Raw genomic sequence first — 24,956 nt, 5'->3', positions numbered from 1 at the left:
CGATGTCCGTGTGTCTGTCCGCCCGTCTGTTGTAATCACTCTACAGCCTTTAAAAATTAAGATATTGAGCTGAAATTTGGCAGTGATACGTCTTTTTGATCCACTCTGGTTAAGTTCTTGAAAGGGTCAAATCGGACCATAATTGGATATAGCTGCTATATAGACCGATTTTCCGATGAAGGGTCTAATGCCCATAAATGGTTTACTTTTCAACCGATTTCGCTAAAATTTAAAACGGTGAGTAGTATTAGGCCTCCCGATATCTGACCCAAATATGGTCTATATCGGACTATATTTATATATAGCTGCCATATATACCGATTCGCAGATAAATGGGTTGAAGCCCATAAAAACTTTATTTATTACCCGATTTTGCTGAAATTTAAAATAGAGGGTCATCTTAGGCCTCCTGATATCTGACCTAAACATGGATCAATATTTAGATATATCTCCCATATAAATCATCTGCCGATAAAGGGTCTGACAGCCCATAAAAGCTCTATTTGTTACCCGATTTATCTGAAATTTTAAACATGAACCAAATCGGACTATATTTAGGTATAGCTGTCATATAGACCGATCTCTAGATAAAGGGTCTAAAGCCCATAAAAGCTTTATTTTTTAACCGATTTCGCTGAAATTTGAAACATTGAGTAGTTTTACGCCTCCTAAAATATGACCCAAATATGGTTCAGATCGGACAATATTTAGATATAGCTTCTGTATAGACCGATCTCCCGATTAAGGGTTTGAAGTCCATAAAAGCTTTATTTTTTAACCGATTTCGCTGAAATTTGAAACATTGAGTAGTTTTACGCCTTCTAACATTAGACCAAATGTAGTTAAGATCGGGCTATATTAAGATATAGCTGCCATAAAGACCGATCTGCCGATAAAGGTTCTGAAGCCCATAAAAGCTCTATTTAAATATTACCCGATTTCTCTGGAATTTGAAACATAGGGTTATCTTAAGCCTCCTGATATCTGACCTAAAAATGGATCAAATTGGACTATATTTAGATATAACTGCCATACAGACCGGCATCCCGATAAAGGGTCTGAAGCGAATAATACCTTTTTTACCTAATTTCGCTGAAATTTGAAACAGTAAGTAGTTTTAGGCCACCCGCCATCCGACCCAAATATGGTAAAGATCGGACTGAATTTACATATAGCTGTCATATAGACCGATGTGCCGTTTAAGGGTCTGAAGCTCATAGAAGCTTTATTTATTACCCGATTTTGTTGAAATTTGAAATAAAATATTCAACAGGGATTTATATTTATTAGACCACTCAATATCGAATTTGGGTGCATAAGTTATCCAAATTTCACCGGATTGTGATAAAAGGGGGATTACATATATACCTGATATGGTGGGTATCTAAAGTTCGGCCCGGCCGAACTTAATGCCTTTTTACTTGTTTCACATTTTCAACAAAAATTTTTATAAATTTTTTGACTTTTTTATTTAAATGCCTCCTTATCAATTAATTAATACAAACAGGAATCACCCAACAAAATTTCAATATAAGGTAGCTGCTTCAAATCCAGAGTGCTGATTTATTGATTAATGTTTTAAAAAATCCCAAATTGACATACCTAACATATTGCACTAAGAACTTTTTTGAATGAATCCATATTTAATCCATTTTTCAACTCTTATGAATGCAAAGCTTAGCGACAACGATGGGATATGTATAATTGCGGAACAGATTTAAATTGATATCAGTGACAGATATATTTTTCATATGAACATGATTATCGTAATAAGGTGGTGATTAAGATTAAGAAAACGTAGTGGTAGAGAAAAAGTTTTACTAAAGCTTGTGTCGAAGTATAACACTTTTGCTCAGGTAAAGAAGGATTACAAGTCCATGGCTTGAAATTCCAAAAAAGTCGGGAGCAAAAATCTAACATTCTGAACTGTTGCCAACTGCGGCACAGATTCACCCTGTAAAACCATGACCATAACTGTTATTTGGTCTGGGTCCTCTTCCAGGTCCAGATCTAAGTTTCATCGGAAATGCCGACACTGTCTAAGTCATTCTGTAATTTTTGCCCAAAGTATTGGCAAGGGTTTTACATCAGTTAATGGCAATATGTGGTTTACATTTGAAGAGGGTGTTTGGTTGTATCGGGTTTTCCAATAATGATTTGACAACTTTTTTTTAAACCATTTGAGATATTAAAAAATGTTGCTACCGGCATGAAATTCAATCAAAACCTTTATGAATGGGACTCGACTTCGTTCATGGCCGCAGCGGGCACGTTTGCTTCTCTCAATACGTTGGACCCAATTTTCGATGACTCGACCACACATTTCAGTCGAAACGGTTGCTATTTCCCGTTCAATTTTGGCTCTGTGCTCCTACCACGTCTTCGGCTTGTTGGCTAGACCAATGACTTGACGTAGCCCCAAAGAAAATAGTCTGGAGGCGTCAAATTGCACTAATGAGGCGGCCAATCGATTGGGCCATTTCTTGAGATAACATGCTCATCAAGCTTACTGTTCAGTAAATCGATTGTAGCGTGTGCTGTGTGGTTTGCGGCACCATCCTGTTGAAAACATATGGCGTCCAGATTTATATCTTCCAATTCAGGATAAAAACAAGTAAATAGACGTTAAGTTCGGCCGGGTCGAACTTTGGATACCCACCACCTCGGATTTATATGTGAACCACCTTTCATCAATATGTTCAGATTTCGACAAAATACTAACAAGTACAAGTCATTGTTCAATTGTGTATAACAAAATATTGGTCTTTTTAGTAGCTATATCTAAAAATTAACCGATCTGAACCATGTACAACATGGATGTCGAAAAGCCTAACATAAGTCACAGTGTCAAATTTCAGTGCAATCGGATTTTAAATGCGCCTTTTTTGGGGCCAAGACTTTAAATCGAGATATCGGTCTATATGACAGCCACATGCAAATCTTGATCTATCTAGACCAAATTTCAGAAATATGTGGAGGGGCTTAACTTTACTCTCTGTCCCAAATTTCGGCAACATCGGATAATAAATGCGCCTTTTATGGACACAAAACATTAAATAGAGAGATCGGTATATAGCAGCTATATCCAAATCTTGACCGATCTGTGCCATATTGCAGAAGTATGTCAAGGGGCTTAACTTAACTCACAGACCCAAATTTCGGCGACATCGGACAATAAATGTGGCTTTTTGAGCCTAAACCCTAAATCGGAGGATCGGCCTATATGGCAGCTATATTAAAATCTGATCCGAGCAGGGCCAAATTAACGAAGGATGTCGAAGGGCCTAATACAACTCACTGTCTCAAATTTCAGCAAAATGGGATAATAAATGTGGCTTTTATGGGCCTAAAACCTTAAATCGGAGAATCGGCCTATATGGCAGCTATATCCAAATTTGGACCGATCTGAGCCAAATTGATCAAGGATGTCGAAGGGCCTAACATAGCTCACTGTCCGAAATTTTAGCAAAATCTGATAATAAATGTGGCTTTTATGGGTCTAAGACCCAAAATCGGCGGATTGGTCTATATGGGGACTATATCAAGATATAGTCCGATATAACCCATCTTCAAAATTAAACTGCTTATGGACAAAAAAGAATCTGTGCAAAGTTTCAGCTCAATCTATTTTTAAAGACTGTAGCGTGATTTCAACAGACAGACAGACAGACGGACGGACATGTCTAGATATATATACTTTATAGGGTCGGAGACTGATATTTCGTCCGTTCACGGTAACATGACAATTGACATCATCGACTAAAAAATATGGTCCAATGTCGCCAGATGAAGTGTCAAGTCACTATTGGAAAACCCTTTATTTGAAAAGAAGTAAAAGCCTAATACCCTCGACTATGGTACTACCTTGTCAAGTTATTTGAACGATTTCTATTTAAAGGCAGAAAATAATAAAATGTAGCCAAATCGGATTAGGTTTTCGCCCTCCAGGAGATCAATCTATATCTGTGGAAATATGACTAGACCCCATAATTCGGGATCGGACAATTTCCCACAAGTTGAATGTTGTGTATAACTTTTGAAGGCGCATCTGTCTGTGTTTACTAGATCGGGAAAAATACAGGGTGATTTTTTAGATATTATCTTTTAGGCAACACTGCTCACGCACGTTTCGTGTTTTGTGTCACTTTCAAACATCCTCAGTTTGGTCTCTTATTTAACCATGAATCGTCTTACAAACGTTTAACGCTTGCAAATTATAGAATTTTTTTTTATCAAAATGGGTGTTCTGTTAAGAAAGTTCATCGCGGTAAAAATGTGTTCAGCGACGAAGCTCATTCGTGGCTTAATGGGTACGTAAATAGGCAGAATTGTCGATTTATGCCAGAAGCATTGCAAGAGCTATCAATGCATCCAGAAAGTCACAGTTTAGTGCGCTTTATGGGCTGGTGGCATCATTGGACCGCACTTCTTCTAAGATGATGCGAATCGTAACGTAACTGTATATGGTGAATGCTATTGTGAGATGATATCGAACATTTTTTTGCCAAAACTACAAGAGCTTGACTTGCATAACATCTGGTTTCAACAAAACGATGCAACATGCCACACAACACCCGTAGCAATGGACTTATTAAGAGGCGAGTTTGGTGAACCTTTTATTTCTCGTTCGGGACTGGTCGATTGGCCGCCTAGATCGTGTGATTTAACGCCTTTAGACTATTTTTTGTGGGGCTATGTTATGTGGGCACATGTCTGTACAGACAAGCCCGCTTCAATTGACGCATCGGAAGACAACATTGAAGCATTCATTCGTAAGATACCGGCCAAAATGTTGGAAAGAGTACGCCAAAATTGGACCATTTGAGGCGCAGTTACAGTCAACATTTGCATGAAATAATCTTCAAACATTAAAAATATATGAACCGTACTATCGATTCATTTAAATATTTCATGCATTTTTCTGAATTTTATGTGCTTCTCCCGAAAAACTTTCCTATAGCTCTTAAAAAATCATCCTTTATAATTAATGTACTCTTAAATCGTTCGTTGTACGAGTATAGTTCATTAGCTATTGTCCATTTTCGCTTAAAAATTCATACATATGGAGCTCTCATATCACATGATATAAAAAATTTATGCAAGATATAGTCCGCTACTGACAGACTGAAGGTTGCCAGCAATGACTTTTGCTATGAGGACATCGAAGAAGAAGAATACCTTCTGTGAGCGTGTTCCACACTGGCAGTCAGAAGGAGTTCCACTTTAGGTTCTCATGTCTTTGAGAACCTGTCTGATTTAGTGGATGTGAACATTCGCAAGTTATTGGGCTTTTTAAAGCGATCTGGATGGTTCAACGGTAGGAACTATAACTTCTGTTCCTGTGGTATATCAATGGACGAAAACGTCTAAGTGTGTCTGATGGCAGACTGCCACTTAAACCTCACCTAACCTATCCTAGTTCACTACTTATTTTTAGAACGACGAAAATCTTATCGGGAGATGCGGATTGTGGGGGAGATGAAGCTTTCGGCATCATAACAGGACACATAGGAATACGAGCTCACTTATGTAAATTATGTACAGGCGCTGTGCTATAGAAGTGAATTGAAAGATCGCATTATACGAGAACTTTATTAAATTATTGACCGATTGAGAAAATACTTGACCTAGATGTTGGATGTCATAACTCAGGTCATCAAACCTTGACCAAATTGGGTCGAATAAAATGTCATGACGATACAACATACTAGATGTATACATACTTCCCACGAACTTAGGTCAATATTTCGAAAAAAAAACGTTTTGAATGTGGACTATAAGGGACTATAAGGGAATTATGCAGCAACTTACATATTTTCATACCCACCACCAAAGGTTGGGTGTATATTCAATTTGCCATTCCGTTTGCAACACATCGAAATATCCATATCCGACCCTATAAAGCATATATATTCTTGATCAGCGTAAAAATCTAAGACGGTCCGTCCGTATGTCTGTTGAAATCACGCTACAGTCTTTTAAATAGTTATATTGAGCTGAAACTTTGCACAGATTCTTTTTTGTCCATAAGCAGGTTAGATTCGAAGATGGGCTATATCGTACTATATCTTGATATAGCCCCCATATAGATCGATCCTCCGATTTAGGGTCTAAGGCCCATAAAAGCAACATTTATTATCCGATTTTTGCTGAAATTTGGGACAGTGGGTTGTGTGAGGCCCTTCGACATTCATCGTTTATTTGGGCCGGATTGGTCCATATTTGGTTATAGCTGCCATATAGACCGATCCTCCGATTTAGGGTCTTAGGCCCATATAAGCCACATTTATTATCCGATTTTGCTAAAATTTGGGACATTGAGTTGTGTTAGGCCCTTTCACATCCTTCTTTAAGTTAGCCCTGATCGGATTAGATTTGGATATAGCTGCCATATAGACCGATCACTCGATTTAAGGTTTTGGGCCCATAAAAGGCGCATTTATTGTCCGATGTCGCCGAAATTAGCCCCTTGACATACTTCTGCAATATGGCTCAGATCGGTCCACATTTGCATATAGCTGCCATGGAGACCGATCTCTCGATTTAATGTTTTGAGCCCATAAAAGGCGCATTTATCGTCCGATGTTGCTGAAATTTGAGACAGTGAGTTTTGTTAGGCTCTTCGACATCATTCTTCAATTTCGCTCAGTTCGGTCCAGATTTAGGTATAGCTGCCATATAGATCGATCTCTCGACTTTAGGTTTTGGCCCCAAAAAACGAGTATACCCAAAATTCGGTGCGGCCGAACTTAACGCCTTTTTACTTGTTTTTATTTATTTCATTGGCACGTAATCGTTGCTAAAATCTTTCGAGCAAGGAAAAATCATAAATTTTCAGCGACGTTCATGATATTGCGAAGTTCATCAATATTGCGAGGTTCATGCGCCTTACCTATACGACACTGCACATAACAAATGTTTTGGAAACTGTTTATTTAACCATTTAAAATCAAATAATTGAGTTTTTTACCTCTAATTTCCCAAAATAAGACTTTATCTTTCCCGAATTAAGACTTTACCTATAGAAACGTTGTCGCAAGTGGATTATGGGCGTGTCCCAATGCATTTACAACTAAATATCATAACTTTTACTTTATATGGATTAAGACCCATTACCATTGTGTAAGCTTGAATTAATTAGAAAGAAAAAAATTTACCTCTAAATTGCATGTTGACGTTGTCGCTGTGTATGATGCATTCCATTAACCATTCGCCACATGGTGCAACATGAATATATACCCTCCGACAGACCAGAAGACAATGTTTATGCACTGGAATTTATTAAAAGTTGCATTTCACAAAATTCTAAAAAGGAAAATTAGTTGTGCTCAAAAATGTTGCAATCAGTAAAATATTCCGGCCAGCCTACACTTTTCCATGTAAGCGTATCATCGGCTATTTAAAAAATTCTTAATCAAAGACCAACGCTTTAGAAGAGTGTTAAGGGGAAAAATGGATTTTATGTGATTCCGTGAACTTAAACCGCAAGTAGCTAAAAGACAGATAAGATTAGAAAGATTTAAAGCTTTAATTGGTACTACAACAGTTAACACTACAAAAACGAAACTAACCCCGCAACAAGTTCACCACTGTTGTGAAAAATGAAGATGGTAGATAGTTTTGTCGAAAGAAACAAAAACACACTTTGTTTGCAGAATTGGCAGCTGCTTTAGACCGAACACATACACTCCACACAACGTTCGGAGAGGGTCTAAGGAGATTGCATGTCGTCGCTTATTAGCGTCACAATTGTACAATGGCAAATGAATAATACCCAAACAAACAGCAAAACAAAAGGTCACACAAATGTACAAAAGAATTAAATTATTGTAAAATACCAAGGGGAGAGAGAGTATATTACAAAGAGAAGGCCAGCATATCGGAATTAAAATGCATCAAATCTTTGGAAATCTTTTAATTAGAAATTCGTTGCTCCGGCTCAAGCTATTTTTATTTTTCATTGGTCATGAATGTGGTGATTTATTTTTCTTCTTAACACGACAATAAAAACGTAAATATTTATGATACACACAGAAATCATGAAAAATGCAATTTTAATTGTATGTTTTTTGTGTTTTGTAAAATATATTCGTGATATACGAGTTTTAGTTACTCCGCCCAATAATGTCATATATTTGAAAAAAATGCATAATTAAGATGGGACAAAAATAAAAATCAGTGCAAAGGCGGTAATAAAAGATTTGAAAACTAGTTGAATTAAAAAAAAGTAAAAAGGCGTTAAGTTCGGCCGGGCCGAACCTTTGATACCCATCACCTCGGGTACATAAGTAAGTAGTAAGTAGTAGCTATATCGAAATATGTTCTGATTTGGACCAACTACAAGTCATTGTTCAATTGTGTATAACAAAATATTTGTCTTTTAAGTAGTTATATCTAAAAATAAACCGATTTGAACCATAGACGACACGGAGAAGCCTAACATAAGTCACTGTGTCAAATTTCAGGGAAATCGGATTATAAATGCGCCTTTTATGGGGCCAAGACTTCAAATCGAGATATCGGTCTATATGGTAAATCTGGATCGATTTGCACCACGTTTTAGAAGAATGGCGAAGAGCTTAGCACAACTCACTGTCTCAAATTTCAGCAAAATCGGATAATAAATGTGGCTTTTATGGGCCTAAGACCATAAATCGGCGGATCGGTCTATATAGCAGCTACATCCAAATCTGAACCGATCTTTGCCAAATTGAAGAAAGATGTTGAGTGGTCTAAGACAACTCACTGTATCAAATTTCGGCGACATCGGACAATAAAAGCGCGTTTTATGGGCCCAAAACCTTAAATCGAGAGATCGCTCTATATGGCAGCTATATCCAAATCTGGATCGATCTGAGCTAAATTGAAGAAGGATGTCGAAGGGCCTAACACAACTCACTGTCACAAATTTCAGCAAAATTGGATAATAAATGTGACTTATATGGGCCTAAGACCCTAAATCGGAGGATCGGTCTATATGGCAGCTATATCAAGATATAGTCCGATATAGCCCATCTTCGAACTTATACCTGCTTATGGACAGAAAAGAATCTGTGCAAAATTTCCTAATATCTCTATTTTTAAAGACTGTAGCGTGATTTCAACAGACAGACGGACGGACATGGCTAGATCTTCTAAGATTTTTACCCCCATCCTTAGGTGGTGGGTATAACTAGGAACCCATGAAGAAGCCGAGCCGAACTCACCGCTTCACCACCACTGATATCTGACTTATTCATATTTCTTCAAAATCCGATGGAAAATACTCGTTTTGTGAAACCAAAGTTTATTCAGGAAATCGGTTAATATTAAATTATGGTCATATTTGGGATGTCGAAAGGTCCATAACAACTAACTCAATAATTTCAACGAAATCGTTAAATAATTGAGCATCTCAAATATTCTAATTGGGTCTATATGGCAGCTATGTTCAAAAATGGTCCGATCTGGACCATATTCTGCACCGTAGGCACTGTAGGTCCCATACCAACAAATGGTTAGAGTGTGCAGTTCACGATATATATATTTTCAGCTGTTCAACTTTGTTATGTTATTTTCAAATAACGAACCCTATAGTCGAAATTTATGAAATTTGTGAAAACTTCTAATGTTGTTGTTGGGGGCTGTGCCAACCCTAGAACTCCCCCCAACAGACATTTTTGATATTAATGTCAATATAGGACTCAATAGTTTCATATATAAAATATTAGCTGGACAGGGCCCGCTCTGCTGCGCCTTCTTTCACTCTCTTATTTTATCGAAGCCCTATACTGGCACGGTCAGGAAAGTCCTGTTTGGGGGCAATGGTACGTCCTTTCAAATATTTCGTCCCGATGCTCTGTTCCCAAATACCTTTTATTTGTTTTGTATTTCCATTTAGCGAGCTTTGGAGGTGGCGCCGCCCCACTCTAAATAAGGGTACCGAATTTCTCATTTTGAGTTATTATAAACAAACTAAATTTTAAATTGCCCCACCCATCTCCGAGATCTGGTGCTTTTGAAACTAAGTTAAGGGGGAAGTCCGCCCATTATAGTTTGGATGTTAGATCTATTTCATTCTCTTGGTTTTGGGGTTGGATTGGAGTAGCCAAACCCTTTCCCCTGAAAGTGGAAAGAGGATTTCAGATTCATATTATACTCCCAAAAATCACATTTGAGCTACATATTGCTATAGTCGGTGTTAACTGCAAGTCCGGCCCTGTTAGTTTGGCTGTTGCTCATGCCCAAAAATTGTTTGCAAGTTATTGTTGCTGTTTTGTGCATCATCTCAATTTTACTACCTGCCTAAGAATCTAAGTTCGCATGCACTTTCACACACACGCCTACGCATGTCTGTCTGGTCGCTGTCTAGCCGCTGTCTGTTCCATTAGATTGGGGATGCACGTTAATGTATGTGTGCGTGTGTGTACATAAACCTTTTTTGTACATGAAGCCTTTTTTTATACATAAAAGCAGTTGCATTTTTGGTTGCAATTGCATTTTTAGCTTTGCATATAATTACTAGTCTTTCTCGTTAGCAACAAGCAAGTCAATAAAGTGGTTCAATTCGGAACTTAAATTAGTTTGAAAGTTTGTTGTTGTGTTTTATTTTTTTCGGATCAAAAAGTCTGTAAAAACTATTACAGACTCAAACATTGGTGACCCCGACGTGATCTACTTGGTGATCACTAGAAAAATATTATCAACTCGGATAATATTTGTTTTATATTCAAAAGTTGTTTGTGAAAAAGTTTAAATTGCCACGAAAAAATATGCCAGACACAGAGCCTACCAACAATACAAGTGATGGCGGAAATTCAAAAAATTTATTGCCCTACATGACAAAAATTTCATCAATGCTGAAACAGTTGGGAATGTTGAAAAAATCCCTTACAACGGCGCAGCTTAGTGAATATGATGAGGCAGATTTGTCCGTCCGTCTTGACTATGTAGAGCAGATAGGCGCCTCATTCGAAGAGGCTCAGTCAGCATTGGAAGAGATGGTAACGGCCGAAATGGAAAGTGAAGAAAGGATGAAATTTACCGCCTTGTATTTGGATGTCAAGGCCAAATTGACTCGACAGATGAATTCCATCCGTAGATTGGAATCAAATCCCCGGTCTTCGACTGTGCGCCAATTTTCTGTTGATGGAGGTCCATTTTCTGAAAATTCATCCTCGACACGCAAAACACGCCTACCAGAGATCCAGTTGCCAAAGTTTGGTGGAGCTTATGCTGATTGGCCGAATTTCTTTTCACTGTTCTCAACAATTGTCGACAGCAGCGCAGAGCTAAGTGACCTGGAAAAATTCCATCATCTGCGCTCAAGCTTAACAGGTGCCGCCTTGGACACAATTTCATCGTTGGAGCTAAACGAAAGAAATTATATGGAAGCGGTAAAATTGTTGAAGAATCGTTTTGATAATAAATTGTTAAATTTTCAGACCCATATAAAGGCCATTTTTTCGCTGAAAGCTGTGGAAGTTTCCCCAGCCATTGGTTTGCGCCAGCTTAGTGACAAATTTAATTCGCACCTGCGAGCCATGCAGACGATTGCCAGTAGAGACCAAATTGCAGATGGGCTCTTAGTATATTTAGCTGCCACTAAAATGGATAGAGATTCCCAAATTAAGTGGGAGGAGAGCCTGGCTGTGAATGAATTGCCGTCGTGGCAGTCCATGTCAAGTTTTTTAGAGCAAAGATGTCGTATGCTGGAGAACTTGGAGAATTCCGTGGTTTGTGCCGGCTCTATTCAGCAAAACAACAAAAAGCAATCATTTAAAAATCGCCACGTACATGTGGCCTCTGGAAGCTTTTCTCCTTTGTGTGCTTTTTGTGATTCAATGGACCACTACATTGTCAATTGTCCACCTTTCAGCAATCTCTCCCCATCTCTTCGTTTCAAAGAGGCAAAGCGTTTGAAATTGTGCCTCAATTGTCTTCGGAAGGGCCATGTGTTAAAAAAGTGCAATTCGGGCTCTTGCAGGCAATGCTCTTCAAAACACCACACAATGTTGCATATGGACCAAACGCCGTCAGCCCAGCCATCTGTTGTAGTGGAACCATCTATATCCCAATCAGTTCTTGTTTCGTCAGCTGATTCATCTGGAAGGTCAGCAACCACGGGTGGAACCGTCCTGTTGGCAACAGCTATTGTCCTCGCCAAAAACAAGTTTGGGAATTTTGTGCCGTGTCGAGCAATTTTGGATTCTGCATCCCAGTTGAACATGATTGCAAATCGTTTTGCAAAGACTCTTGGCTTAAATTGTAATCGAGTCTCAGCCACAGTTTACGGCATAGGTGATGTGTAACGACAGGTTTCCCCTCGTGTGCTGGGGTATAACTCGCGGGGAAGGGTCCGTCACAGAAATTTATATTTGCCGAGACTAGAGTAGAGAACACGGAGTCAGGTTTTGGTTTCACAAATCTGTTTATTTAACTCTGGAAAAGTTCCTTAACGATTTAAACACTAAGGCCGAGACCTGGGATGGTTCTCTGTTGTGCTGAGCTAGGGGTACTTCGACGGTGGCTGCGCTCGTGAGACCTGGTACGGTTCTCTGGTGTGGGAACCCGGGTGTACTTCGATGGTGGCCGCGTCTGGGAGGCCTGGTACGGTTCTCGGTTGTATGAGACCTGGCCCGGTTCTCAGCTGTACGAATCCTGGTATGGTTCCCGGTTGTATGAGACCTGGTACGGTTCTCAGCTGTGAGCCCGGATGTCCCTGGACAGGGGCGTAAGAGGACTATGGCAACCCGCTCTGAGGGAGGGGTCCTGCTGGCGTGGACGATCGCAGTGCGAGATGGGTGAAGACCTGGACCGGTTCTTGCACCCTGGTGAGTGGCTTGGCGTGGGGTCCGTGTAGTGGGATCGTGGGACCGTCCGTCTTTCGTCAGTTATGTCCCTACCGTGCGGTGTCGGTCGGGGTCTATCGCTAACGCGGCGTACCCAATGTGGCGCAAAACAAACTGCCCACGGACGTTCGCGGTGTCGGCGGGAAACACGAGGCTAAAACGGTGCAGTGGCCACGAAAGTTCACTGGTTGCGGGAAAGTTTAACGAAGCGGTTACGTTGCAGTGACCACGAGAGTTCACAGTCTACGGGTCTCAGACAGCAAAGATTAACGAAGCATTTACGTTGCAGTGACCACGAAAGCTCACTGTTTGCGGGAAGGTCTAACGAAGCGTCTACGGTGCAGTGACCACGAAAGTTCACTGGTTGCGGGGCTCAGACGGCAAAGATTAACGAAGCATTTACGTTGCAGTGACCACGAAAGTTCACTGTTTGCGGGAAGGTCTAACGAAGCGTCTACGGTGCAGTGACCACGAAAGTTCACTGTTTGAGGGGCTCAGACGGCAAAGATTAACGTAGCATTTACGTTGCAGTGACCACGAAAGTTCACTGTTGCGGGAAAGTTTACCGGAGTGGTTACGTTGCAGTGACCACGAAAGTTCACTGGTTGCGGGAAAGTCTAACGGAGCGGTTACGTTGCAGTGACCACGAAAGTTCACTGTTTACGGGGCTCAGACGGCAAAGATTAACGATAATACACGGCTCTCGAACACTGTCACTTTAGTCTTTTATCCATGTCACTTAGCACTTTTCACTCTACTCACCGATATCTCCTTGGCTTCACACTCGTTGCTTCGTCTCCGACGGTGGACTTCTGATCTCCTTTGCCTGTTGCACCCCTCCTTTTATTCGTTCTCACTCATACCTGGTTTTCAAATTCACCACAGCAGCGATCATCCAACGCCAGGCATTCTCCCTTCAACCATCCAATGTACATGCGTATGGTCGCTGTCGTTGCTGGCTGACCAACAATCATGTGGGGCCCTTGCCTATGCCAACCACATGTGCGTGTGTGTGTCCCTTGTTGTGGCTGGCTGACCAACGCATCAGCATAGCCCTTTGTCTATCCAACAGCCATGTGCATGCGTTTGTTCGTTGTCGTTGGTGGCTGCCTACCCATCCTGAGTGTCGCCGTGGTGTCTGGCTGCCGTGAATATCACTACCATTGGCTATGCTATTTTGTTTGTAGTCATACGGTAACTTGTTATGATCATTTTTGGAGCTAACTTGTAAACAAGTATGAGGGCCACTCATTCAGGCGGGAAATCACTGCCTGCTTCTTTTGGGAACAAAAATGATAAAATGGTCATGGGCAAAACAATCGATACTGGCAGGGCGTACACACAGCGAATACACTGTGAGAAATTACCGATTAGTTACTACTACAAAATACACTGAGAAGAATAATTCAGTTCAAATTAATTCATTAATTCACATTCATTACCCAAAATTCATTTTAAATAATTCAACATAAAAAGGACAACACAGGTTAAACGCGAATGGAGACGACACTGAGTGTGGACGGAAACGAGCCAGCGACTTCCGTCATCACACTACTCCCCTCCTCCGGGAAGAGCTGGTTCATCTCGGCATTACGAACACCTTCCCTTGGCGGTTAACCATAATGCGGTAGCGGCGGCCGCAGATCTCCACTACCTTCTTGTACTGCCGATGCGGCACATGGAAGGCTAGGGCTACCCGGATGTGGCGTTGGAGGGCCGGCTGGACCTCGTCCGGCAAGCGCTCCTGGCAGTTGTAGGCGTAGTTCCGCTGTAGAGGTGGCGTCGGTATCACAATTGCGCTGGACAATCGTGCTGGTGGCGGGGTCGGGACCCGGGTCGCTGTCAAGCGTGGGTTCTCCCTTGGAACCAATATTTCGGTATCGGAGGCTGTGGATTCGGCATACCTGGGGGATGTGGAGTTAGCCGAGCGCGGTGCTACTACGCCTATACTCTCTGCATCCGAGTCGTCCGAAATAATGAGGGACACCGTTGGTGAGGGTGTAGCTGGGTTTGACGGGGCGAATCTAAATGGCCGGGGCGGTGTCGATGGCTCCTCAGAGTCCGATGAAAGGACGATGGTATCTATGACGGGGGGGACGGCTGGTATCCTCACTAGTCGTGGTGCAACTAGGTCGCGTGCCGATGGTGCTGTTGGCCTTCGGGCTGGTTGTTCAGCTACCCTGTTTACGACTGTTGGAGTGGTTGGCCTTCGCATAGGTTGCACTGCTACCACTGGGCGCCGCACGGGTTCAACCACCATCCTCTCCAGCATTACGTAGCATGGGGGTAACTGCACCTTCGGCGTCTTCTTTGTTTCAGAAGGCCGTCTGCGGGATTTGGTCGGATGCTTTCGACGAGAACTAGATTGGCCGGAGTCTTTGCTGCCTCTCTCAGTCGCTTGCAGCTGCCCCTGCTGTTTATAGTAAGCCTTGGTACGCAAAGGTGTCTGTTCGGGGTTCATGGCTTTTGGTGGCTGTGTCGCTATAGATGAAGTATCTGGAGACGGGAGAGAAAAGATTGGAGAGGTTATATGTAAGCTATGTTCTCCCACTTTGTTTGAGTCAATGGGTTGGTCAACTTTGTCCGCTGTAGTGAAAGGTTTTATCCCGCTGAGATGGGCTGTTCGGACGTATCCTTTGGCACGTCCACGCCCTCTGACTATTACGGGGGAAGGGTGATCTAGAGACGGGATTTCGGAGGTTCGGCGGCAATGTGAATCCGGCATTCCGCATGGGCAAACTACGCTGATCAAACGATTGTGTTCGGTAATAGGAGCTGTATCTAGTCCTGATGCCAGGGCGGAGAATATGCAAGACATGCCGGCTAGGGTGAAGCGCGCTCCAATTTTGGCGAGAAAGTCCAATCCTATGATAACTTCCTCGGTGGCATCCGGCATGACTAGAAGCCTGATTGGTACTCGTTGGCTTCCAAGGTCGATGTCGGCCTCGATTGCATGCTGCACCTGACACTGAGAGCCGTCTGCCAGCAGCACCGTCGTGGTGCATGGGATTCTGGGATAGAATTCCTCCATAGCCTGTGCCAATGATTCGCTGATAAAGCAACGGGTTGCACCGGTGTCAATAGTGGCCGCTATCCGTCGATTCCCTATGCCGATGGTGGCCACAAGTCGGGTAGGCTCTACATGCAAAGTGGGGTTTAATCGCGGGGGCTGGAGGTTTTGTGGGGACCCGTCTCCACCGGTTCTTGGCGGGTCCGACTCACGTTTCCCGAGTTTTTCCCGACAGCAATGGATAGAGCGGATGCCACGCAGCCCACAGTCCCAACAGAAAAGAACGGGTTTGTTTCGGCAATGGACTGCAAAGTGCCCATTTTGACCACACCGCCGGCACGCTGTGCGTGGGTTGATGCGAGCGTTCTGGAGTTCACGAGATTCCTCTGGTTGCATCCTCCGGTGTTGCTCTCGCGCAGGCGGTGTCAAAGCAGGCAAGCTCTCCAGATCGTCAGCCATTTCTAACAGATCTTGTAGTGTGCGAAAATCACGTCTGCGGATGTACCATAAGTACTCTGGCAGGGCATTACGGAATATTCTTTCGACCTTTTGTTCCTCCGTGTAATTACTATGCCTCATCAGGTTTTGCATGCACAGCGAGTAGTTTTTGAACGACTCCCTTTGTTTTTGTCGTCGCTTGCGTATGTCGTCATCCAGTTGCTCGAAGAACCGGACTGGGAGAAAGAACCTTAGGAAGTCCGTTTTAAAGCTTCCCCAATTACGCCACGACCGATTATTATTCCGGTACCACACCAACGCTCGGTTTCGTAGCACCTCGGGCATCATCTTCGGGAGGACATTCATATCGGTGTCGTACATCTGTGAAAGCTCCTCTATTCGCTCGACAAATTCTAAGGGTTCCTTTTCCCCGTCGAAATGTACACCCCATTTCCGCACTTGATCCGCTACAGCACGAATATCGGTGGCGGGTGTCTGTGTCTGGGGCCGTGGATGTGTTTCTGTGTTTGCTGACTGGAGTCGCCAATATGTCTCTACGCTTGATTCACCATGTTCCGGGGCCGCACTCGGCATCGATGTGTAGTCGGTGGCTTGGCCTCCAGTCGGCGCCGGGTCGGTCGCCTCGGTAATAACGATTGCGGGATCCTTAGATGGGGTCGTATCCGTCTTGTTATCCCGTTTGGAAGATACGGTCTCATGTGTCGCTTGCAGCCCCAGAAGGCGTTTGAGGACGTCTTGGTCGTGCTGCCCACCTATGAATTGGCTAAAACGGCGCCGCAACTCATCGACGGTTCCACCGATTTCCAGGCCAAATTCGCTGAGGTAGTTTCCCAACTCCTCCTTCCGTAAGTTATAGACCCACGATGTGCGCAGTGTAGTTGTCATATTAAGGATTCAACTCGTTGTAGTGGTCGAATAAACAGATTGTGGTACTCCTTTCGCTAGTGCGGTTGTTTGTTTCTCTACTCAGGTCCCTGCTCGGGCGCCACTGTAACGACAGGTTTCCCCTCGTGTGCTGGGGTATAACTCGCGGGGAAGGGTCCGTCACAGAAATTTATATTTGCCGAGACTAGAGTAGAGAACACGGAGTCAGGTTTTGGTTTCACAAATCTGTTTATTTAACTCTGGAAAAGTTCCTTAACGATTTAAACACTAAGGCCGAGACCTGGGATGGTTCTCTGTTGTGCTGAGCTAGGGGTACTTCGACGGTGGCTGCGCTCGTGAGACCTGGTACGGTTCTCTGGTGTGGGAACCCGGGTGTACTTCGATGGTGGCCGCGTCTGGGAGGCCTGGTACGGTTCTCGGTTGTATGAGACCTGGCCCGGTTCTCAGCTGTACGAATCCTGGTATGGTTCCCGGTTGTATGAGACCTGGTACGGTTCTCAGCTGTGAGCCCGGATGTCCCTGGACAGGGGCGTAAGAGGACTATGGCAACCCGCTCTGAGGGAGGGGTCCTGCTGGCGTGGACGATCGCAGTGCGAGATGGGTGAAGACCTGGACCGGTTCTTGCACCCTGGTGAGTGGCTTGGCGTGGGGTCCGTGTAGTGGGATCGTGGGACCGTCCGTCTTTCGTCAGTTATGTCCCTACCGTGCGGTGTCGGTCGGGGTCTATCGCTAACGCGGCGTACCCAATGTGGCGCAAAACAAACTGCCCACGGACGTTCGCGGTGTCGGCGGGAAACACGAGGCTAAAACGGTGCAGTGGCCACGAAAGTTCACTGGTTGCGGGAAAGTTTAACGAAGCGGTTACGTTGCAGTGACCACGAGAGTTCACAGTCTACGGGTCTCAGACAGCAAAGATTAACGAAGCATTTACGTTGCAGTGACCACGAAAGCTCACTGTTTGCGGGAAGGTCTAACGAAGCGTCTACGGTGCAGTGACCACGAAAGTTCACTGGTTGCGGGGCTCAGACGGCAAAGATTAACGAAGCATTTACGTTGCAGTGACCACGAAAGTTCACTGTTTGCGGGAAGGTCTAACGAAGCGTCTACGGTGCAGTGACCACGAAAGTTCACTGTTTGAGGGGCTCAGACGGCAAAGATTAACGTAGCATTTACGTTGCAGTGACCACGAAAGTTCACTGTTGCGGGAAAGTTTACCGGAGTGGTTACGTTGCAGTGACCACGAAAGTTCACTGGTTGCGGGAAAGTCTAACGGAGCGGTTACGTTGCAGTGACCACGAAAGTTCACTGTTTACGGGGCTCAGACGGCAAAGATTAACGATAATACACGGCTCTCGAACACTGTCACTTTAGTCTTTTATCCATGTCACTTAGCACTTTTCACTCTACTCACCGATATCTCCTTGGCTTCACACTCGTTGCTTCGTCTCCGACGGTGGACTTCTGATCTCCTTTGCCTGTTGCACCCCTCCTTTTATTCGTTCTCACTCATACCTGGTTTTCAAATTCACCACAGCAGCGATCATCCAACGCCAGGCATTCTCCCTTCAACCATCCAATGTACATGCGTATGGTCGCTGTCGTTGCTGGCTGACCAACAATCATGTGGGGCCCTTGCCTATGCCAACCACATGTGCGTGTGTGTGTCCCTTGTTGTGGCTGGCTGACCAACGCATCAGCATAGCCCTTTGTCTATCCAACAGCCATGTGCATGCGTTTGTTCGTTGTCGTTGGTGGCTGCCTACCCATCCTGAGTGTCGCCGTGGTGTCTGGCTGCCGTGAATATCACTACCATTGGCTATGCTATTTTGTTTGTAGTCATACGGTAACTTGTTATGATCATTTTTGGAGCTAACTTGTAAACAAGTATGAGGGCCACTCATTCAGGCGGGAAATCACTGCCTGCTTCTTTTGGGAACAAAAATGATAAAATGGTCATGGGCAAAACAATCGATACTGGCAGGGCGTACACACAGCGAATACACTGTGAGAAATTACCGATTAGTTACTACTACAAAATACACTGAGAAGAATAATTCAGTTCAAATTAATTCATTAATTCACATTCATTACCCAAAATTCATTTTAAATAATTCAACATAAAAAGGACAACACAGGTTAAACGCGAATGGAGACGACACTGAGTGTGGACGGAAACGAGCCAGCGACTTCCGTCATCACAGATGGAAGTATGCTGGTTGAAAAATCTGTTGATTTGGTTGTGAAATCATGCCATAGTGATTTCACCACTTCGTTCGCTGCCATGGTGGTACCAAGCATCACTGACTACAAGCCAAAAATAAATCTCGATGCCTCCAACTGGAATATGCCCAAGAACATTCAATTAGCAGACCCTGCATTTAACAAGCCGGATCATATCGACATGTTAATTGGTGCCGAATTGTTTTTCAATCTGATGTCAGTGGGGCAAATAAAAATTGGTGTCAACCTCCCTGTTTTACAAAAAACATTATTCGGCTGGGTCGTAGCAGGTGGTAGTTTTCAGCCATGTAAGTCCTGGTCACTTGCTGTGTCGTATTCCGAGCTTGAGGAAGAAGAAGAGAAGCTTTCAACCGTCGTCAAATCCTTTTGGGAAATCGAGACCAACTTTGTTTATGATGAATCCAGATCTGACAATGAACTCTACTGCGAAAATCATTTTCTAACCAACTTCGTTCGTTTGCCTTCTGGGTCATATTCTGTTCGGCTGCCGCAAATCGAAAGCAGGGGTGTCTCATCACTTGGTGGTTCATATCAGCGTGCATTACAACGTCTAATGTCTTTGGAAAGAAAGTTTCGTCGGAGTCCAGAAATAAAGGCTCAATATACAACTTTTATGCGTGAGTATGCCACATTAAGCCATATGTCGTTAATCTCGCCACAGGTACCCGAATCGAAGTACTACTTGCCACACCACTGTGTCCACAAGTTGGACAGCACATCGACCAAACTTAGAGTGGTTTTTGATGGATCGGCAAAAACCGCAACTGGGCTATCATTAAACGATATTTTGCATTCCGGCCCTACCATACAACCAAAGCTGTTCAATACCTTGGTGAGGTACAGGTTCTTTAAGGTGGCCCTTAGTGGAGACATTTGTAAAATGTACAGGTGCGTTCGAGTGTCACACCCTGACGATTACCTCCAATGCATTCTGTGGCGAGAGAACGAGGCGGATGATATCAAAACCTATAAACTGAACACAGTCACCTATGGTACAAAACCCGCTGCATTCCTGGCTATCCGTGCAATGCATCAACTTGCAATCGATGAAGAAGAGAACTTTCCACTGGGTTCCAAAGTGGTTCGACGTGACTTCTACGTAGATGACATGCTTTCTGGTGGCAATACCATAGCAGAGGTCGAAGAGATAAGGCATCAAGTAACAGCTTTGCTTAAAAAGGGCGAATTCTTGATTCGCAAGTGGTGCTCCAATGATCCAGATGCCCTACGGGATGTTCCTGCAGAAGACTGTGAAACATTGTTAAAATTTCATGACGGTACAGATGTCACCAAAACTCTTGGGCTCACTTGGGATCCCCAGAGTGATAATTTCATTTTCTCTTTTACCCCCATTGATGACTGGAAGGTGGTGACAAAGCGGTCCATTTTATCTTCGATTGCCCGCCTTTACGATCCATTGGGTTTGATTGGTCCAGTCATTACAAAGGCAAAAATGTTTATGCAGCATCTGTGGAAACTCAATCTTCAATGGGATGAAAGCTTGCCTCAATCACTACATTCATTGTGGATTGAATATATTTCGAAATTCGATCTGATGCACCGTTTCACATTTCCACGGCATGTTTCAATGGCGTCGGCATCATTGCAGATTCATGGTTTCTGCGATGCCAGCTTGACTGCTTACGGCGCATGTGTCTATGTGAGGTCCCAATTCAACAGCGTCATTAAATCTGAACTTCTGTGCTCTAAATCGAGAGTTGCCCCATTGAAGACGCTCACTGTACCAAAACTCGAACTTTCAGCTGCATGCCTTCTAGCTGAGCTGATTGATACTGTGGTGAAATCTCTAGATTTTCACTGTGAAATCCATTGTTGGTCCGATTCGATGGTGGTGTTGTCCTGGCTTCGAGAGCTGCCATCCAACTTCAACGTTTTCGTTGCCAATCGAATTTCTCGAATTCAGTCATATGGGACTCGAATTACCTGGCACTACGTTCCAACAAAACTCAATCCAGCAGACATCTTGTCGAGAGGTGCGACACCTGGGGAGCTACTCCATTCATCACTGTGGAAAGGTGGTCCAAACTTCCTGCTGAATGAAGCATCAAACTGGCCTGATACTGCAAGTTATGTGGATGACTTACCTGAGCGTAGAAGACATGTATTGTTGACGACCTCTCTTACTGATTTGTCGATACAGTGTAAGTATCGCAATTCTTTTTTGAAAATGCAACGAATTTTTGCGTATGTTTCTAAATTTGTATATTCCAAATTGAGTGCCCATACCGAAGTATTAACCCCTGACGACATTAGAGCTGGTACTCGCCTCCTGGTTAAAAACATTCAGCTTGTACATTTTTCTGAGGAATACAAGGCGTTGAAATCAGATAAGGAAATTGCATCGTCTAGCAAGTTGTATTCGTTGGCACCTATTATTGATGAGTTTGGGTTAATTCGAGTTGGTGGGCGTCTCCAAAACTCAACCCTGGACTTTGATGCTCGTCACCCCATTATTCTGCCCAAAAAGCATCCGTTTACTGCATCAATGGTGATGCATTTTCATCACAAGCTACTTCATGCCGGAGCTCAGTGTTTGCTGGCTGCAATTCGACAGCAATTTTGGCCAATTGGAGGACGAAAGCTGATAGCTTCCATTATTTCGAAGTGTGTCCGATGTTTTAGAATGAAGCCGAAATTGCTCCAAAACGTCATGGGAAATTTGCCTTCAGACCGAGTAAGGCCAAATAGAGCCTTTCATACAACTGGAATCGATTTTTGTGGGCCATTCTTTTACAAGTCGGAGGTGAAGAGCCGCCCTCCTGTGAAATGCTATATTTGCATATTTATTTGCTTTTCAACAAAGGCAACCCATCTCGAGGTTGTCCAGGATTTATCAACACCTTCATTTTTGTGCTCGCTTCGACGCTTCGTTGCCACGAGAGGCAAACCCAAAACGATTTGGTCAGACAATGCATCAAATTTTGTGGGCGCAAAAAATGAGTTGGATGAATTAAAGCAGATGTTTTCGAGGCAATCACATCTAAATGCCATTCATGATCAATGTCTTGATGATGGCATTGATTGGAAATTTATTCCACCCAGATCCCCACATTTTGGTGGCCTCTGGGAAGCGGCTGTAAAGTCTGCTAAATTCCATTTTTATCGAGCAGTTGGCCTAAACAAACTTACTTTCGACGAGCTACGCACACTAGTCTGCCAAATTTCTGCAATCTTAAACTCTCGTCCATTGTGCCCGCTCTCCGAGGACCCTGAGGACCTAGATGTATTGACGCCTGGCCATTTTTTAGTGGGTGGTCCACTTATTTCAATACCCGAGCCGAATATGTCATGGATAAATTTCGGTCGTCTCAACAGTTGGCAAAGGGTATCGGAATTGCAACAGATTTTTTGGAGAAAGTGGAGTACGTCCTACCTAACGCTGCTACAAGAGAGATCCAAATGGCAGGCTCAAAGTGACAATATATCTGTTGGTGCCATGGTCGTAATAAAAGATGAAAATTTGCCCCCACTAAAGTGGCAAATGGGACGAGTGGAGGAAACTATAAAGGGCGAAGACGGAATAGTTCGAGTGGTGAATGTTCGAACAAGTAGCGGAATCTTTAAGCGAGCCATAACCAAACTAGCCGTACTGCCGATAAGTGAATCAGTTGAAGCCCCAAGACCTTCAACGGGGGGAGGATGTTAACTGCAAGTCCGGCCCTGTTAGTTTGGCTGTTGCTCATGCCCAAAAATTGTTTGCAAGTTATTGTTGCTGTTTTGTGCATCATCTCAATTTTACTACCTGCCTAAGAATCTAAGTTCGCATGCACTTTCACACACACGCCTACGCATGTCTGTCTGGTCGCTGTCTAGCCGCTGTCTGTTCCATTAGATTGGGGATGCACGTTAATGTATGTGTGCGTGTGTGTACATAAACCTTTTTTGTACATGAAGCCTTTTTTTATACATAAAAGCAGTTGCATTTTTGGTTGCAATTGCATTTTTAGCTTTGCATATAATTACTAGTCTTTCTCGTTAGCAACAAGCAAGTCAATAAAGTGGTTCAATTCGGAACTTAAATTAGTTTGAAAGTTTGTTGTTGTGTTTTATTTTTTTCGGATCAAAAAGTCTGTAAAAACTATTACAGACTCAAACAGTCGGTATACATGTGCGGTTTAGAGGGAGTTGAGGTGGGGCGTCCCTGAAACACTTGGCCATAAAACAGATTATTTCAAATCAGATTTGAGCCCCTTATTGTCATAATCCACAAATATGTCCATTTTAAGGGGTATCTAGGGTGTGGCGGCCACACACGCTCTAGCCCTGAAAAAATGTTAACATCGTGCTCTACTCTCAGATTTCTTTTATTTGAGCCCCAATAGCCATTGGTTTAAGGGAAGTTTATGCAGTGAAACGACCCTCAAACAACTGGTTACAAAATATCAAATTGGATATCAAATTGGTTTCTACTATCAAATACCTAATATTTATTGCCATAGTAGGCAAACATGGCCGGGTTGAAGGGAGTTTAGGGGGCGGACCCTGAAATAATATTAGCATCGTGCTAGGGCACGATTTTGTTTGGCCCCATTATGTCACGCATTTTGAAGGTGGCTTTCAAGGTATTCAGGGCAACTAGTCTCGTTCAGATCCACACTAATTATTTTGTTTTTGTTTTGGTTCAAAATCATATTTCAAAGCCAACACTTGGGATACCACATTTTTAAAGAGCCGTAAGTCCTCCTGCCTCTGTCCAAATTTGAGGACAAAGTGTACTCTACTACCAAAAACCTTTTATTGCAGTTCTATTCTATACTGATCGGATTTCCTTTTTTGTGGGTAGGATAGGGGGAGGGGGAATACATTCTGACACATCCTTTGATTTGAGTACAATATTTTCTCGGTCGTCCTACATGACGAAGAGGGAGGAGATGGTCGCACCCGCCGTCACTACGACCAAAAAGACAATTTATTTCAGTCCTTTAATATCGAGATCTACTGGTCCGGTTGAAAGGTAGGACAGCAGCACGTGATCTGAATCCTTATATCAATATTATATTCGAATATAATATTCTACTGTCATAGACCTTTCATTTAATTTCAATATTATTCCGATCGAACTACACGTCTTATTGATGCGTCTTAAGTTGGTGGGCCGGTCCCAGACTCTGTCCCAAATATGTACATTAAATTCGTAGTCAACTCTCAATGACCTATCATTTTATACCATTTCATACCATACATTTTAATCATGTGCGATTAAGGGGTTATTGGGGTTGGGGGTTATTTGGTTCCAAACACCTTTGATTTGTTATCCATTTGGTAAATATGCGCTGCTGGGGTGTTTCGGCGATTGGGGAGGCGCCTCCAATACCAAGGAATACATTTTTACATCAGATTCTTACTCTGCTTTTACATGTCTTTCATTGCCCAATGCGGTGATAGCGTTGAAAGAATCCTATTGGGGGGTTTTTTGGGGTGTGGGGGACCCCTCGAACACTTTGGGCGAAATTTGTATACCAAGTTCGTACTCTACTCATATGTATCTTTCGTTTGATACCCATATTGTG

General features: G+C 43.2%; 3 protein-coding genes across 5 annotated transcripts in view; all 3 read left to right on the top strand.

Annotated features, from left to right (window-relative positions):
• The window catches only part of LOC106093383 (uncharacterized), a 171,500-nt gene that overhangs the window by 42,017 nt on the left and 104,527 nt on the right, over positions 1 to 24,956 (top strand). The window lies entirely within an intron of this gene.
• LOC131996973 (uncharacterized) lies at positions 10,752 to 12,290 on the top strand. Its single transcript, XM_059367185.1, has one exon. The coding sequence runs from the start codon at positions 10,752 to 10,754 to the stop codon at positions 12,288 to 12,290; it is 1,539 nt and encodes a 512-aa protein (XP_059223168.1).
• On the top strand, positions 19,331 to 23,092 carry LOC131996972 (uncharacterized). Its single transcript, XM_059367184.1, has one exon. The coding sequence runs from the start codon at positions 19,331 to 19,333 to the stop codon at positions 23,090 to 23,092; it is 3,762 nt and encodes a 1,253-aa protein (XP_059223167.1).

The sequence above is a fragment of the Stomoxys calcitrans genome, chromosome 4 (genome assembly GCF_963082655.1).
Source record: "Stomoxys calcitrans chromosome 4, idStoCalc2.1, whole genome shotgun sequence".
In the NCBI taxonomy this organism is placed as follows: domain Eukaryota; kingdom Metazoa; phylum Arthropoda; class Insecta; order Diptera; family Muscidae; genus Stomoxys; species Stomoxys calcitrans.
This window is presented reverse-complemented; position numbering and strand designations above follow the sequence as displayed.